The sequence below is a fragment of the Piliocolobus tephrosceles genome, chromosome X, assembly GCF_002776525.5.
Source record: "Piliocolobus tephrosceles isolate RC106 chromosome X, ASM277652v3, whole genome shotgun sequence".
NCBI lineage: Eukaryota > Metazoa > Chordata > Mammalia > Primates > Cercopithecidae > Piliocolobus > Piliocolobus tephrosceles.
The window spans coordinates 89,399,133-89,417,248 of record NC_045455.1 but is presented as its reverse complement, the minus strand read 5'-3'; the positions used below and the strand labels follow the sequence as shown (position 1 = coordinate 89,417,248).

At 38.1% G+C, this 18,116-nt stretch overlaps 1 protein-coding gene across 6 annotated transcripts in view; it reads left to right on the top strand.

The window, feature by feature from the left end:
* The window catches only part of CDK8 (cyclin dependent kinase 8), a 147,242-nt gene extending 129,674 nt beyond the window's left edge, over window positions 1-17,568 (top strand). For 2 of the 6 annotated variants that reach the window (XM_023190300.2, XM_023190294.3), the window contains 7 exons: window positions 5,170-5,313; window positions 8,375-8,444; window positions 9,247-9,319; window positions 12,543-12,640; window positions 13,339-13,417; window positions 13,536-13,694; window positions 16,286-17,568. In XM_023190300.2, the coding sequence (XP_023046068.1) occupies window positions 5,170-5,313; window positions 8,375-8,444; window positions 9,247-9,319; window positions 12,543-12,640; window positions 13,339-13,417; window positions 13,536-13,694; window positions 16,286-16,411 (749 nt within the window). In that variant the 3' untranslated portion in view covers window positions 16,412-17,568. The remainder of the gene's footprint in view (window positions 1-5,169; window positions 5,314-8,374; window positions 8,445-9,246; window positions 9,320-12,542; window positions 12,641-13,338; window positions 13,418-13,535; window positions 13,695-16,285) is intronic. The other 4 variants (XM_023190295.3, XM_023190297.1, XM_023190296.1 and 1 more) reach the window with 4 other exon arrangements.
* The last annotated feature ends 548 nt before the right edge of the window (window positions 17,569-18,116 follow it).

The window sequence follows — 18,116 nt, the reverse complement described above, 5'->3', positions numbered from 1 at the left end:
ATATAAACTAATATGATACACAGAGATTTTTTCCACTTAGAAAATGAATATTTAAAAGCAGTGTTACTTTCGGTAAAGCGTATTAACAAACTATACAAATAAGAAAGTGATACTATCACAGAAACTTGTGACTCTGGCTCATTGTTTATTAACTTCTTATTTTTCCTGAGAAGCTTATGTCTTACTGGAAGCATTAAGATTTATATAACCTTTTATTCACTAGGATATTCTGCAGTTTAGCAGTTCTAATGCAGGGTGTGTGCCACAAATCTAAACTACTAGCCCTTAGGAAGTTAGATTCTTTGTCCCAATGGCTGTATGATTTGGGAGACAGAAGGCCTTTCTTCATATTTTCCTCCCTCCTCCTCCTCACCAACATAAGCATTTACTGGGTAACTACTATGTAAACTTTTTAAAACTTAGGAGGACCAAGTGTGAATTCAAATTATGGGCCTTACCCTGGAGAGATGTACAGTCCAGTTGAGAAGACAGTATGAATATATGCATACAATAATTTAGTCATCCTTGAACAATAGAAGTAACAAAGACTACCAGCCCAAGTTGTCGTCTTAGTTCTGTCATTCTGGGGGTGTGTTTACGCATTTAGTGCTTTAGCCTCAGTTTCTGAAAATGAGAATTTAGCCTGAGTCATTGATTAAATCTCCCTACACTCAAAAGTTCTATGCTTTTGTTGATTTATTTAGAGACAGAGTCTCGCTCTGTCACCCAGGCTGGAGTGCAGTGGTACAATCTTGGCTCACTGCAGCCTCCGCCTCCCAGGTTCAAGCAATTCTGCTTCAGCCTCCCGAGTAGCTGGGATTATAGGCTTGTACCACCACGCCCAGCTAATTTTTGTATTTTTAGTAGAGATAGGGTTTTGCCACATTGCCCAGGCTGGTCTTGAACTCCTGACCTCAAGTGATCCACCTGCCTCGGCCTTCCAAAGTGCTGGGATTACAGGTGTGAACCACCACACCCAGCCAAAGAGTTCTAAGCTTTTAAATAAAAACTTCCCTCTGAGGCCGGGAAGTTACAGAGGGAACTGACTTGGGTGCAAATGATTGAAACCAAGGTCAGTGCCATTTTCTCAGCACTGGTGATCCCAGCCCACACCCTCGTCTGGTGTACACCTGCTTGCCCGAGATCAATCTTGGACAACACTTTCTTCTATTGAAACATTGATTCAAAATTTATAATATACACAAACCATTTTTAATTTAAGTTTTTCAAAATAAGGTCGGGTGCAGTGGCTCACACCTGTAATCCCAACACTTCGGGAGGCCGAGGCGGGCAGATCACTTGAGGTCAGGAGTTTGAGACCACTCTCACCAACATGGTGAAACCCCATCTCTACTAAAAATTCAAAAATTAGCCAGGCATGGTGGCGGGTGCCTGTAATCCTAGCTGCTCAGGAGGCTGAAGCAGAAGAATTGCTTGAACCCGGGAGGCGGACGTTGCAGTGAGCGGAGATCACACTACTGCACTTCAGGCTGGCGACAGAGCTAGACTCCGTCTCATAAAAAGTAAAAATAAAATAAAAATAAGAATAAGGAATTACAAAATGAAACCTTTTCCTTAATACCAGCCTCTACCACACAACCCCATTCCTCCTGTCTCCTGCAAAGGTAGCCTAAAGATTGAGTAAAATGCTCAACAAATTTCTCACACCACCATTAAAGCTGCTTACCAAGAACTTCCCCAGTATTTTGACTTCCTTGTTTGAGAGTTGAATTGTGAGCAGGTGATAGAAGAGCCTTTCTAGTTGAACATATAAATAATTGGTGAATACATTCCATTTAGCAGAGGGGTTAAATCTGTTACTGAAGCTACTAAGAAGGAGCAAAAGCATAGGGGAAAAAATATGATCAGAACACATCAAACTCACCTGTTCCTCCTCTACTACAAACAGATTGCAGTGCTGTGGTCGTTTATTCTGTTGTGCAGAACTGCAAGCTGAGTCACTAAACCAAAGAGAGGAAATCATAGGTTAGTAAATATTGTAATCCCAGGAACAAAGTTTAATTCACTTTTGAGCGTTTTGTTTTTTATTTATTTTTTTGTCTGATTTACTTTGGGGAGAAGGCTAAAAAAGGGATATCAATCTCTAATTCAGTGCCACTAAAGTAGTCTTGAAAGTCTTACTGCCGGGCGCGGTGACTCACGCCTGTAATCCCAGCACTTTGGGAGGCGGAGGCAGGTGGATCACGAGGTCAGGAGATCGAGACCATGGTGAAACCTCGTCTGTACCAAAAATACAAAAAACTTAGCCGGGCGTGGTGGCGGGCACCTGTAGTCCCAGCTACTCAGGAGGCTGAGGCAGGAGAATGGTGTGAACCCGGGAGGCGGAGCTTGCAGTGAGCCGAGATCGCGCCACTGCACTCCAGCCTGGGCTACAGAGTGAGACTCCGTCTCAAAAAAAAAAAAAAAAAAAAAAGTCTTACTAAAGTATGGGCTTTTAAGCTCAGGTGTTTGTCCTCAAATAGCTGAATAGTCACTAAATGTGAGGCATTCTGCTAAGTGGGAAATATACATTTAAATAGAGAAAACAAGAATCTCTTCCCTTTTGTCAAAACAAGAAGCTTACTATTACTACACTTGTTGATTCAAATATTATTGAGCAAATTCTTTTTCTCCTCCCAAATTTGGTCTGTATAGCAGCATGCCAATTCCTACTGTTTCTTTTGCCTGCTTAGCCCAGTGACTACCTATGAGCATCACACGTTTTGAGAAGTAGATGAAATGTATATGTTTTTAATTGGGAAAGCCATTTTGTAAGGAGTTTGGCAGGCAGGTGAACACTAAAGAGACTTTCCATGAATTGGGCACAATCTGGAAAAAAAAAAAAGACGAGGTAGGAAAAAGAAACTTATTTACAAGAATTAGAAATTTATCTGAAATAATAGCCTTGGATCAGCGGACTCAAAGTTCAAGATTAATGTATGGATCAGGATTTTGAAGAAAGGAAGAAAGGTAAGATGGATAAAGGTGAGAGAGAATAGCAGATACAAAGAGAGAAGAGTTACTAGATGGGAGGGAGTTAAGGTTCAATAAACTATTTTTCCTGATGACCAGACTTTTTCTTTCAAAAGCAGTGTAGCTTTGCGTACATTTTTCCTGTGAAATGGGGTCTTGTTATGTTGTCCAGGCTGGAATCAAACTCCTGGGCTCAAGCAATCCTCCCGCCTCAGCCTCCTGAGTAGCTAGGACTACAGGCATATGCCAGTATGCTCACCTAAGAGCAGTGTAGCTTTAATTATAGCTAAACTACTTACCTTTCATCTTCCTTTACATATTTTATTTTCTTCTTTGGAATTTTTAATAACCAGATGAATTGTACAGTGTTTATTGGGTGTGCTGTAAGTAGAATTTTAAACATGCAAAGCCATCCATCATCTTTTTATGATCCTACTTCGCTGCCTATGTGGCTGTTGATTATCAAAGGTTAGATCTATAGGGGGTACCCCTATGAAAAGAATAATCACAAAATAATTAATTTCCCCATACACCTTTTGATGCCAAAAACAAAATAGGTTATAGCCTGTGTTTCCTGATGAGACTTTCCCATATGGTGGTATTAGCTAGGCTTGGTTGTCTGATACGTGAATATGATGTCATTTGTTCAAATCACTTGCTGCAGTCAGTGTGAATCTTTAAGTAAATAGATGATTAACTTGTTACTTTGAAATGTAAATGTGTGTAATTCTATATTAAATTAAATTTCTCTATTCCAGTTTTGGAATTAAGGAATTCTCATTTTAGGTTTTTTCCTTATTTCCTGTTTCAGTGACAGTTATTAACATATCTGAACAATCAGCTTTGATAAAATAGTAATTTTTATTTGTCCCCTTTGGTTATTTATATTTGTCACAGGTATTGGTTAGGTCAGTCAAAAACCATATGTTGAGGGTCTGCTATATGCACACCATTGTACTTAGTGTAGGATTTGTTAAGAGTAGAAATGAAATATTTTCAGCTTTAAATTCTAAATTGGCAAATAGATCTTACCTCTACTAATAGTTCTTTTGAGTACAAAGTCAATATGAATGAAAGTAAATCTGTATCTTGTGAATGAAAGGAATTCATTTTGTTGTGTACAGAGAAACCCATTTGCCTGGCTTTTGTCAATAATTCATTTGAATTTATAATTCCCCGCTTTTTTTTTTTTTCAGACAGAGTCTTGCTTTGTCGCCTAGGCTAGGGTGCAGTGGCGCAATCTCGGCTCACTGCAGCCTCTGCCTCCCGGTTCAAGCAGTTCTCCTGCCTCAGCCTCCCGAGTAGCTGGGACTATAGCCACATGCCACCATGCCTGGCTAATTTTTGTATTTTTAGTAGAGATGGGGTTTAACCATGTTGGCCAGGCTGGTCTTGATTTCCTGACCTCATGATCCATCCGCCTCAGCCTCCCAAAGTGCAGGGATTACAGGCATGAGCCACCACACCCAGCTGAATTTATAATCCATGTTAACAGTAATATTTTGCTTTTGTTTCCTGTCCTACGTATTAAATACTTAAATTTGCAAAATCTGACACTGCTTATGGCATCAAGAACCACTTTGAAAGGAAAACTTTGTTAAAGTAGAAATGCTGTTAGTTCTTAGAGTTTTTGAGGTTGGGCATTGTCTCTTGGTGGAATACCCCCTTACTTATTAGTGCTAACATGAGAGGGTAATTATTAGACTTTGCAAATTAGCAAGTAAATAAAAAATATTCTATCACAAAAATTTATGCCGATTGTGTTAGGCGAGTGCCCAATTTCAAATACTGTTTGGGTTTTCCGTTTGTTTTTGTTTGGTTTTCTTTGGTTGTAGTTCCATATGCAGCTTTACTGTAGTTCACAGAAAAGGTATCATCTGGGACGTTGAAAACTTACCAGAATCCAGCCAGTACATTTAACTGGGCTTAGAGTGAAACCATTTGGGTGACATGGAGGTATACAAAATGAAAAATTAGGGTGGATGGCATGGGAATATATACTTACAATAATGTTTCGTGGTATTTAGTAATTATAATTGCTTAGGAATTAATATGAGTCATTAGGGAAAGAAAGAAAAAAGACACTCCCCAAGAAAATAAAATTGCATTTTCTTTTGGAAAGAACCACTTTATTTTCCACCTTTCTTTTTCTTTTTTCCTTGCCTTTTTTTCTTTTTTTTTCTTTTTGTTTTAAAGATATTTGGGCTATAGGGTGTATATTTGCAGAACTACTAACGTCAGAACCAATATTTCACTGTCGACAAGAGGACATCAAAACTAGTAATCCTTATCACCATGACCAGCTGGACAGAATATTCAATGTAATGGGATTTCCTGCAGGTACACATTATTCATTTTTGTTTTTGTTTAAAAATCACTGTTGTTTGAATTTAGATGTCTTCATTGGAGAGGTATATATTTTTAGCTGATGAAGCTACTCTTACTCAAGTCTTTGCTTTTTGACTTGCATTTATCAAAGATCTGTAGAAACAGCAAAATTTGTAGAGTTTACATATTGCCATGAAAATATTTATGGTTTTCCTGAATTTAAGGACTGTATTTTTGTTTCATCTTGTTTTGCTTTTTTGTTTTGTTGTTTGATATTTGAAATGATAAAATATTTGCAATATCTGTATTAAAAAGGTACCTTAGCTCATTTATAGTGGAAACTATAAATGAATTCAGTAGTAGAAATATTTTTCTAGCAGCACATATAATACTGCCACTATTTGGCATTCAAATATAAATTTTGAGCCTTATTTCTATTTAGGACACTATACAGAATCACATTATATTGAATAATAGCATTTAAGTCTTCTCTTAGAACAGTCATGGCCGGGCGCAGTGGCTCAAGCCTGTAATCCCAGCACTTTGGGAGGCCGAGGTGGGCGGATCACAAGGTCAGGATATCGAGACCATCCTGGCTAACACGGTGAAACCCCGTCTCTACTAAAAAGTACAAAAAACTAGCCGGGCGCGGTGGTGGGCGCCTGTAGTCCCAGCTCCTCGGGAGGCTGAGGCAGGAGAATGGCGTGAACCCGGGAGGCGGAGCTTGCAGTGAGCTGAGATCCGGCCACTGCACTCCAGCCTGGGCGACAGAGCAAGACTCCGTCTCAAAAAAAAAAAAAAAGAACAGTCAAAACGTGAGTGAGAGTCGTAGTACTCCGTGGTGAGTTAGCCTGCTGTTTTGCAACAGAGAGATGGTTTACATGCATCCCATCCCTGGCATTAGATCTCTCCAGCTGTCTCTCAATCCCTAGTTATACTACAGGACAGTGATCACCAGAAACTGCTCAGAGGTCCAGAATAATGAGAATTTGTTTAAAACACCTAAATTTTGGCTAGTCAAGTACTTAGTAGAAAGTGTTTCTTATTAGGAATATTTCTCAGGTCATTATAAACTCAAGACTAATAGAGATAATACCTGAGACTTTTAATTCTACATTCCTTTGTTAAGGGTGTTAATTATCAGTAAATGCAGAATAACTACACAGATACTGCCTTTCTCCAAAATTGGTCACCAGTTTGAAGAAGACCTCTGTTGTGATAGGAATTTTATTTATTCAGTGAATATTTATTAAGTGCCTGCCATGTGCCAGGCACTGTCTTAAGTAAAAAGTTACCGGTGATGTAACAGACATGATTACTGCCCTCTTGGAGTTTACATTGTACTGCCATATGTAGAATGTTTACAAAGTAGGTGTGGTTTGAGTAGAGACAGAAGAATTCTCTTTCCTTCCTGCTTCTGAATGTGTCCACCATTTCTGAGCCCACGGGAAAGGCATAGCTCCTGTGAGGGAATGTGTGTGGTGAGGACATCTGTCAGCGACTCTTCATGTGTGTTTCAGAGGTTAGGGTGGTTTATAGGGAAGCTTGGAAAGCAGGCAGCAGAGGTTAGATTTGACAGCTAAAGAATGAGAAGCCATGATAAGTTCTTCAGTACTAGAGACATGATTTATGCTACATTTTAGAAAGATTAGTAAAGTGGTGGTAGGTAAAACTCAGTTAAAAAAAGGTAAGTGAAATCAGAAACCAGCTGTAGCAGTGCTGCAGACATAAAGTGAGAGTGATAAGGATGGAGAAAAAAGGGCAGATGGAAATGTTTTATAGGAAGTGTATAAGCAAGGGAAAACTAAAAGATTATCTTAAGATTTCTAGCTTGAGAAGTCGATAAGATAGAGAAATTGGGGCAAGGAAATAGTTAAGGAGAAAATTCCATTTAGGAGTGTAAGTGTATGTTTAGTTTCCAATATGTGATGTCTTTGGAAGATAGTTACCAAATATTTTTACAAGTAAGTTCAAAGAAAAGCAAGCCTCTGAAGGCCATTTAAAAGCTAAAGGTTTTGGGAGGCCGAGGTGGGCAGATCACCTGAGGTTGGGAGTTTGAGAACAGCCTGACCAACATGGAGAAACCCTGTCTCTACTAAAAATACAAAATTAGCTGGGCATGGTGGCGCATGCCTGTAATCCCAACTACTTGGGAGGCTGAGGCAGAAGAATTGCTTGAACCCGGGAGGGAGGCGGAGGTTGGGGTGAGCCGAGATCGCACCATTGCACTCCGGCCTGGGCTGTTAACAAGAGCAAAACTCCGTCTCAAAAAAAAAAAAAAAAAAAAAAAATACTAAAGGTGCTATTAAGCTGCCCCTGACAGCCCTGTGCACCTAGTAGACTCTCAGGAAAACCCATTGGCAGTGATGGAGAAAACAAATGATGTAGCATGTATTGTTTGAGCAACTCTGATGCCAGGAAAAGTAGCTGAAACGTTTTGTACTTAACGTATTTAGGAACTGAGGTTGTTTTGGATAATGTTACTGAGACTAGCCAAGGTACCAACCCACTTATTAATATACTCATTATATCCTACCCTATTCTGCAAATAGTTATTACCACTTACATTGATTGCTTATGTAAAGAAATATATTTAATAAGGTGAAAAAAGGAGGGCTGTATCATAAAAAGAAGTACAATTTAAAGCCACTGAGGGGAAGATCTTAGATTTCTCATTGAAGAAATTAATTGCTGATTCAACCAAGAAATTTGGTAGAAAAGGGAAAATAAGCAGTTTTACTAATAGAAATAGGACATTTAATAAGATAAATAGAAATATTTATAACTTACTCTTCTCTAGTGACAGAAATTGAGGCAGCTTATAGTAAAACATGCAGAAAGTTTGCAGTTTGAAATTTAAAAAGATAAACAGATATCTAAAGTTATACAAGGGATAAGGAATTATGTTTACAGTTGAAGATGTTTGCTGTTGCTGAACATTTATTTGAAGACTGAGCTTTTTTTTATGGGGGTTGAACGTATAGGAAGTGTAATGAACGTGGTAATAACCTTTTTAAAAATTCTCACGAATAGGAACTTAGGCAACATAAAAATGTGTCAATGTATTTCACAGATAAAGATTGGGAAGATATAAAAAAGATGCCTGAGCATTCAACATTAATGAAAGATTTCAGAAGAAACACGTAAGTTGGAAAAAAAAAGACCCCTTGTTGGATTCTGCTTTACCAGAATACTCAGTGTAAGACTGAATATTCAACATAATAAGATTATGCTAATAAATAATTTTACTTATTTACTCTAGTAAATATTTTTCATGATGACAGTCTTTATTTCTTAAGATGTTTAAATGATTATATACAAAAGTGACTAATATTAGCAGCTGATTTGGATATAAAACACATTTCTTTCCATATTTACTACTTTTTGGAAGCTAGACATTAGAAGTATCACAGCTGAATAAGTAAGAGTCTAAATAAATACACTTTGCTAATAGCCACTTGCTTACCAATCTAGGTTACAGTAATTTTAAGCAATTTTTAACAGAGAAGAATGAATATTTCACCTGTTTACAATGCAGAATCGGGGATTGGGAGAGTTTTGTTTATATACCTATGACAAAAGTATTTTACACTTATTGGTAAGGCTGAATTAAACTTTTGACCCAGATGTTATTTAAAATAATTGTTAAAATATAATTCATATTAAGAAAAAACTGTTTAGTATCTGTTATTCATGAAATTGTCTTACATTTAATCATTGGTATCCTTTTGTCTTACATTTAATCATTGGTATCCTTTCAAAAGTGACCATTGTGGATATTGAATGAAATATAAAACTGATTTAATTCTACTCCTTCTATGCTCATGCTCTTTTCAATATATAGTATATCAGTTATGATCAAAATAATTCTTATCAGAAGGACTTTAGCCAATGTAAAATTAACCTCAAGTCTAATATAGCTATTTCATAGTATTTCTCTTTCAGGTATACCAACTGCAGCCTTATCAAGTATATGGAAAAACATAAAGTTAAACCAGATAGTAAAGCATTCCACTTGGTAAGCTTTAGATAAACAGTATTAATGAAGTGCATTTTTTCCTTAATTGACTAGCCCAACTGAGGCTTTTTTGGATCAATTTATATGGTTACTTAGCTAGCACACAGAGTGCTTTCATGGTAAATGCAGAGAGCTTGTTAGTGCATACCAATAAAGACAATAAAATATTTGCTTTTCCAGACTCATATGATGGTTTGACAGACTAATGTTTGGTCACGTTAGATTTTCTAAAGATAGTGATGGTAACAAATCTGTCAAAACATTTATAAAATTACATGTATTGTTTTTCATCTGTCACTTTAAAATTTTTAAAGTTTCAGAGAAGTATCAAGAAGAAAATACTTCTCACTATTGATAGATTGTTTTGTATTTCAGCTCTTTGAAAGACTGTTTACAAAGTTCTTAACTTCCAAAATACCTCTTATAACCTTAAACGTTAACAGTCCTTCAGCAATTGTATGTGTTATTTGATTTTTCTGGAAGAATGTGATAGATGCCATATTTATCAGTGTGTAATGGAAAAATGATTTAACCTAGAATCTAATTGAATCTGTGCACTAACAAGGTAATTTGTGATGAAATTCAGCCATTACCAACTTTGTGTACAATAAAGTTTCCATTTTTACAGCATAATAATTAAAAATGTTTTTCAGTTTTATGTTTTCAGAAAAGGTTTATGACACATAAAAGGGGAGTTTGGGGAAGCAGGTTGTCTTTTGCTTGACTTGAAATTCTTTTGATCCTTATTCCTAAGTTCTTAAATGAGAATTCTTTCACCTTGAAGAGGTTAAAGTTTCCTTTATTGCAACCAGGCCACTTGGCAAACATTTCTTCTACTTTTGTTTCTCCTTTTTCTTCTTTCTACTGCTTCTCCTTCTGCATTTTCTACTTACTAATATATCAGTTCACATTTTATATCATATATTTCATATCTTAACAATTTAAAAGATCATCCTTAACCTGTCATATTAGCACACAATGTACTATCCAAAGAATGCTTTATTATAATATACTTACAGTAGGACCCAAATCAGAGGTTTAAGTTAGATCCTTCAAAATTATGGACTTACTGATTCTAATAAAATAATGATAGTGGCGGAAGATTAGAAGTCATGACTTAAGGGAATTATTCTTCTCCTTGATTCCCTGCTACTCATTATAGTCTAAGATGACTCTGCCTGCCATCACCACTAAAACTCTAGAGATATACCCTCCTTGTAGCTTATGTGCTTGTTTTTACGAGGGTGACCCATCTTAATTGGAGGTAATCTTGAGTAGTCCCTTAGGAAAGCCCTATTATAATTCCATTAAAACTGTCGGGTATTTTAAATAGGAAATTCAGGCCTTTCCTTTCAACCCTAAAAATAAAATTGTGCTTTCTCTGAAATATCAGATCATTAAAATTAAACTTTAATCTCACCATTCTAGCATTTTATTTGCATCTTAAAATATATTGTGTCAGCTGGGTGCGGTGGCTCATGCCTGTAATCCCAGCACTTTGGGAGGCCAGGGTGGGTGGATCACAAAGTCAGGAGATAGAGACCATCCTGGCCAACATGGTGAAACTCCTAAAAATACAAAAAGTAGCTGAGTGTGGTGCCGTGTGCCTGTAGTCCCAGCTACTCGGGAGGCTGAGGCAGGAGAATCGCTTGAACCCAGGAGGTGGAGGTTGCAGTGAGCCTAGATCGTGCCACTGCACTCTAGCCTGGTGACAAAGCAAGACTCTCAAAAAAAAAAAAAAAAAAAAAAAAGTGTCTTTTTATCCTCTAAAATTTGTCATCTTTCTTTAAGTCTTTTTTGTTGTTGTTGAAACACAGTTTCATTCTGTCACCAGGCTGGAGTGCAGTGGCATAATCTTGGCTCACTGCAACCCCTGCCTCCCAGGTTCAAGCAATTCTCCTGCCTCAGCCTCCCAAGTAGCTGGGATTACAGGTGTCTGCCACCACACCCAGCTAATTTTTGTATTATTAGTAGAGATGGGGTTTCACCATGTTGACCAGGCTGGTCTTGAACTCCTGACCTTAGGTGATCCGCCCACCTTGACCTCCCAAAGTTCTGGGATTACATGTATGAGCCACCACGCCTGACCTCTCTTTTAAGTCTTAATGTGTCTGTCTGTTAGTTCATTGGTTTTCAAAGTGCAGTCTCAGTCCAGCAGCATAGCATCATGTAGGGCCATGTTGGAAATGCAGGCTTTTGGCTCCTACTCACATCTACCAATCAGAAACTCTGTGAGGAGGGCCCAGCAGTCTATTTTAAGAAGTTCTCCAGGTGATTCTGATGCATCCTAAAGTCTGAAAGCCACTGCATTAGATCAGAGTATAAACTAAGAGACCACATATTAGAATCCAGTTGAATGACCTATGTTTTAACTAAAAAATACTGAATCTTCACATTAGCATGGCATTTATAGCAGTAATAATAACAGCAAGCACTTACATAGTACTTTCTTTATGCTAGACACCATTATAATTGCTCTCCATGTATTAACTCATTTAATCCTGAAACCAGCCTGTGATAATAGGCACTATTTTTAATCTCCATTTGACAAATGAGGTAACAAAAATATTAAGTAACTTATCCAATGTCATGCAGCTGATAAATGTTGAGTCAGGATTTGAAGGGAGCAGTCGACTTTCAGAGTCTCACCACACAACTCTACTTTATAAGTTGTGTATCACCGTTTTTATTTAGACTAGAACAGCACCGCACAGTACAACTTTCTGTGGTGATCCGCACGGTGCAGCAGCATAGCCACGAGCCACATTCGGCTCTTGAAATGTGCCTGGTGTAATGGGGAGATTGACTTTTTTATTTAATTCAGTTTTAATTAACGGATCGAAATATGAATCGCTACATGTGTTAGCGTATTGTGTGTGTAACAGCAGCTTTTTTATCTGAATAGAAAAAGCATAGAAAATACATTAAGTTTGGTCCTGTTCTAAATTGGATAAAGCAATTTAGATAATGGGGGGGTATCATTTGTTTAGTCAGAGAACATAAGCAAGAGTAAAACAAGTGAGATTATGAATCCTGGAATGACTGAAGTGTGAATTACTACATTAAATTTAACAACTAGGAGTTTTGTTGTTAATTTGGGGGAATAAATATTTTCCAAATTGTGATGTTATTCACCAAAAAATATATATATCCCCTTCACATATGTGCTGAAAGATCAATGTGAGAAGCAATACAGTCATGTTTTTATGATTTGTGATTTCAGCTTCAGAAGTTGCTTACCATGGACCCAATAAAGCGAATTACCTCAGAACAGGCTATGCAGGATCCCTATTTCTTAGAAGACCCACTTCCTACATCAGAGTAAGTGGCCTAGTTAACTCACCAACTTGATGGAGTTCTTGCAGTATGCTTTCTTCTGGTTGTCAACTCTAAGTGGCTCCTCCTTTTATATGGGAACCCAAGGAAATCCTTTAGGACAAGCAAAAGTGAGCTTTGCTGATTAGAGTGTCATTTGGGGCTTTCGTGTTCATCTCTGGCTTTATGAGATGCTGATTGCATTAGTGTCAGCAGTGATCCAGCTATTCAGTGACAGGCTGGTTATGCATGCTGTAGCTCCTTACTGTCTGCAGTTACAGTTTCATGTTCCAAAATTGCAAATATCATTCCCAAATGTGTTCCCTATACCATCTTTTGTTTTATTAATAAATGTAGTAGGAAGGGTAAAACAAAAATTGTCTTTGGTGACACATATTTCAGCTGGACTCTGTATTTTGGCTGGAGTGATAGAAGAGTAATGCTGGGATAAAAAAAGACAGCTGCATCATCCTCGATGATTATTGATCATTTGTATGCAGCTCGAGTCCTCGAGTAGCCTGCTGTAATATTACTGGTTACAAAGAAAAGATTTGTTTTGTCACAGTTACATGAAGGGTGCTTATATTTGCAAATACGGAGACGAAGTTCATCTTAAAAAGATTAAAATGAGAATTTCCTAAGTGAAGCATTTGGAATATTGATTAGTATACCGGAAATGGTTTTTCTCTTTTTCTTATGATCAGCGTTTTTGCCGGTTGTCAAATCCCTTACCCAAAACGAGAATTTTTAACGGAAGAAGAACCTGATGACAAAGGAGACAAAGTAAGTATTAAAGTACTGGCGGCAGCTTCTTGTTTCGTGAATGCCTCCATAACGTTTTCCGTTGTGGGTGTATTTTGTTCTCCCTCTGAGCTGAACTTTTTCTGTTGAACCAATTGAGAAGAACCAGCAGCAGCAGCAGGGCAATAACCACACGAATGGAACTGGCCACCCAGGGAATCAAGACAGCAGCCACACACAGGGACCCCCATTGAAGAAAGTGAGAGTTGTTCCTCCTACCACTACCTCAGGTGGACTTATCATGACCTCAGACTATCAGGTATTGCAAGTTCATTTGGTATTGACTGCATGTCAGTGTTTACATGTGGGTTTATGATTGTGGGAAAATGTGATTTAATTGAGAAATACTGGTCTGTATACCCAGGGAAACACATTAACATGAAATGTTATTGGCATGGAAAAGTCCTGACAGTGGTATGGTAGCAAGGGGTTAGACTTTTGAACCGGACTTGGAATGATCAAATACAGATGATGCCATTTATTAACTGTGTGACCTTGGACAAGCAGGATAATATCTCCTGGCTCTGTTTCATCTGTAAAATGAAACTAGTAAAACCTAACTTGCAGCTGTTGTCAGATTAGACATGAAGTGTCTTGACACCTGGCTTATGGTAGGAGCTTGATATCTATTGTTTTGGAACGATATTCCACAGTGATCAAGAACATAGGCTTTCAGATCCCAGTCTGGTCACTTCTCTGTATCCTTGAGTAAGTGATTCAGATGTTCTCAGTTTCCATTTGAGACTATGGATAATGGTCAGTGTGAAGCTGTAGTAAGGATTAAATGAGATGACTCTGGGAGGTGAAGTGTTGTAGCCATTTCAGGAAACTGAGGCTTGTAGAGGTTAAGTAACTTTCACATGGATCCCCAGCAAGCCAGCTGTAGATGCAGGACTCATACTTGGATCTGACCACAAAGGCTGTTATGTTGCCGACTTAGGGATCCTGTCATGGCTTTGTCAGTCACGTTGTGGAAAGACCTTCTTTGAATATTGTATACCACCTCCTCTTCTCTTCTGCGTATTCTAACCATATTCCCAACTACACTAGGTTTCAGTGTGGGACGGATACTGAAAATTTGACCAATTAGAATTATTTACACACACAAAGAGAGAGAAAAAGAGATGTTATTAAACTGATAAGGTCCCGAGTGCTCGTTGCTGTACTTTCAGAATGAGGTATTAACTCTTTCCTTTGGTTAGGGGAGAAGTCCAGCCCGTCACACCATGGAAATCATTGCTGTTAGGAGTCGTAATTCTCTTCCAGTTAGCTAAACAAGGACACCAAGGGCAGACAGCTATGGGAGTTGTTGGTTCCAGTATCTTTTTCTCCCTTTCCAGATGGGAAGAGTGCGTCCCTCTTGGCTCACGAATGTGTTTGCACACTAAGGTGATGGCGTCCTTAGAATGAAGCAGAGCAGTGCTCTGACCTTTGCTTCTGGAGCCGAGAAAGTGATGCCGTGCTGCTTTGTTGGATTGCCATGGTTTTTTGTGGATGATTTTTAAAATAGTATTTGACTATAATTGCATGTGTCCACTCTTTTTAAAAATGTTACTTTTGCTAGGATTGGCGGAATTTGGAATTATATGACTTATTAAATATGCTTTCAAAGAGAGAAGTATTAAGTTTTGGTAGCTGGAGTACAGCGGCACGATCGTGTTTCACTGCAAGCTCCGCCTCCCGGGTTCACCCCATTCTCCTGCCTCAGGCTCCCCAGCAGCTGGGACTACAGGCTCCCGCCACTACGCCCGGCTCATTTTTTGTATTTTTAGTAGAGATGGGGTTTCACTGTGTTAGCCAAGATGGTCTCGATCTCATGACCTTGTGATCCACCCGCCTCAGCCTCCCAAAGTGCTGAGATTACAGGCGTGAGCCACAGCGCCCGGCCCAGTTTTGGTTAATCTTACAGTGTTTGTCTTGGGAACAAATAGTATGAGAGAGAGGTGTGAGAATGGGAATAATAATCTAACAGATCAAAATTAGAGAACCGCAAACCATCACATTCTTTCTCTTTGTGCCATTTTAGAATTGAGAATACCATCCTTCTTACATGTCTGTGGTTATATTTTTACTTTTGTATATAAACTTGTAGCAGAAAATAAGATTCAATAGTTTAAAGGGGCCACGCACCGTGACTCATGCCCGTAATCCCAGTGATTTAGAAGGCTGAGGGGGAGGATCACTTGAGGCCAGGAGTTTGAAATTAACGTGGGCAACATAGCATGACCCTGTTCCTACAAAAAAATGTTTAAAAATGAGCTGAGCATGGAGGTGCATACCTATTATCCTAGCAATGATTATACCATTATACTCCAGCCTGGGTGATAGAGTGACACCCTGCCTCAGAAGAAAAAAAAGTAAAGGGCATAAAAATGTATTAATGCCAAAGAAATGGATTCTGTGATACCTTCTCTTATCATATTCATTTTTATTCTTTAGTCATGTGTGTTGGGGGGGAGTTTTCTGCTGAAGAAAGCATATAAATAAGCTTTAAATTTTTTATGTATACATCAAGTTCCCATGTAAGCATCTCAAGCAAATTTACCAAGCAGATACAAAGCAGCATAAAAAGGGGTTACTCCTATAAAAAAAAGTATTTGCACAGCATAGTAATAAACCTAGGCTTAATATTATTTACTAGCAATATTTCTGACCTTCCTCAAGAGAAGAGGATGTTGAAATATTTGGGGCTTTTGTCTTCCATTATGAAGTTAGTACGCAGCACAAAACCTATACATCCTTTCTTCCTTGAAACATAATGACGCTTCAATCACATACAAGTTTTGCTGCTTGGGATTGAGCTTCCCCTAGCAGCACCTGAATCACACTTCTCCCTCATCTCCTTTCCAGCGTTCCAATCCACATGCTGCCTATCCCAACCCTGGACCAAGCACATCACAGCCGCAGAGCAGCATGGGATACTCAGCTACCTCCCAGCAGCCTCCACAGTACTCACATCAGACACATCGGTACTGAGCTGCATCGGAATCTTGTCCATGCACTGTTGCGAATGCTGCAGGGCTGACTGTGCAGCTCTCCGCGGGAACCTGGTATGGGCCATGAGAATGTACTGTACAACCACATCTTCAAAATGTCCAGTAGCCAAGTTCCACCACTTTTCACAGATTGGGGTAGTGGCTTCCAAGTTGTACCTATTTTGGAGTTAGACTTGAAAAGAAAGTGCTAGCACAGTTTGTGTTGTGGATTTGCTACTTCCATAGTTTACTTGACATGGTTCAGACTGACCAATGCATTTTTTTCAGTGACAGTCTGTAGCAGTTGAAGCTGTGAATGTGCTAGGGGCAAGCATTTGTCTTTGTATGTGGTGAATTTTTTCAGTGTAACAACATTATCTGACCAATAGTACACACACAGACACAAAGTTTAACTGGTACTTGAAACATACAGTATATGTTAACGAAATAACCAAGACTCAAAATGAGATTATTTTGGTACACCTTTCTTTTTAGTGTCTTATCAGTGGGCTGATTCATTTTCTACATTAATCAGTGTTTTCTGACCAAGAATATTGCTTGGATTTTTTTGAAAGTACAAAAAGCCACATAGTTTTTCCAGAAAGGTTTCAAAACTCCCAAAGATTAACTTCCGACTTATAAGTTTGTTTTTATTTTCAATCTATGACTTGACTGGTATTAAAGCTGCTATTTGATAGTAATTAAATATGTTGTCATTGATATAAACCTGTTTGGTTCAGCAAACAAACTAAAATGATTGTCATAGACAGTGTTTTATTTTTCCTGTTGGTGTTGCTGATTTGTGAGCATGCTTTAAGATGAAAAAAGCATGAATGATAACTTCCTTAAAAAGGTGCGGCATCCAATTCAAATATTTTCGTCCTGATTTTAAAGCTGGTTGGTGTAGTGCTATTAAGATTTTGTTCAGTTAATTTTCCTTTTGAAAACTTGTTCGCACGTTGTTTAGGGTGCCCTTACTTCAGCAAAGGAGAAGGAGTAGGAGAGCCTTAGAATTTTTGAGGAAAAAAAAACCTATAACATACAATGTACTGTATCAAACTATTTTACATGAATGACACAAGTATTCTGAATAAAAAATAATTGAACATTGTTAAAAACAAGGTGTTATGTAATAAATTTATTTTTCATAAATCAAAACATGGAGTCAGCTGTATTTTTTTATATGTACAAAGGGTTTTTGTTTTAATTTTAAAATGTGTGTTAACAAGTAGCCTCTGAAGAAATCTCTTCACTTTTCATTAACGTTATCTGTGTGTCTGTCTCCATAATGGAGTACGGACTTGAGTCTTAGATATGGTTCCTTTTTCCTGTTACGCTCGGTACCATAATGTAAGATATGAAACACAGACACCTTTCTAATTGGAAGATATTATTGGTGAGCCTTCAGTTGCTGGAATAATTCCTATTCTGTGTTGTACTGAGGATTTGACTGTTATATCCCTAATAATCCGTTTTCCTCCTCTAGAAAATACAGAAGATTAGGGACAAAACTAACATTTTTTTCTTAAAAACCCAACTCAATGATATGAAAACATTCTAAAACAAAATAACTGAGGAATCTCTGTCCTTATAGGCCTGACAGTACAGTAGTGGTCATTTCTAGGAGCTGAATTCATGTTTCCATTTTAAGTCCTCCTGCCCCAACGCATTCTCAGGATGTGTGGATCTGGTTATGAGGTCACCTC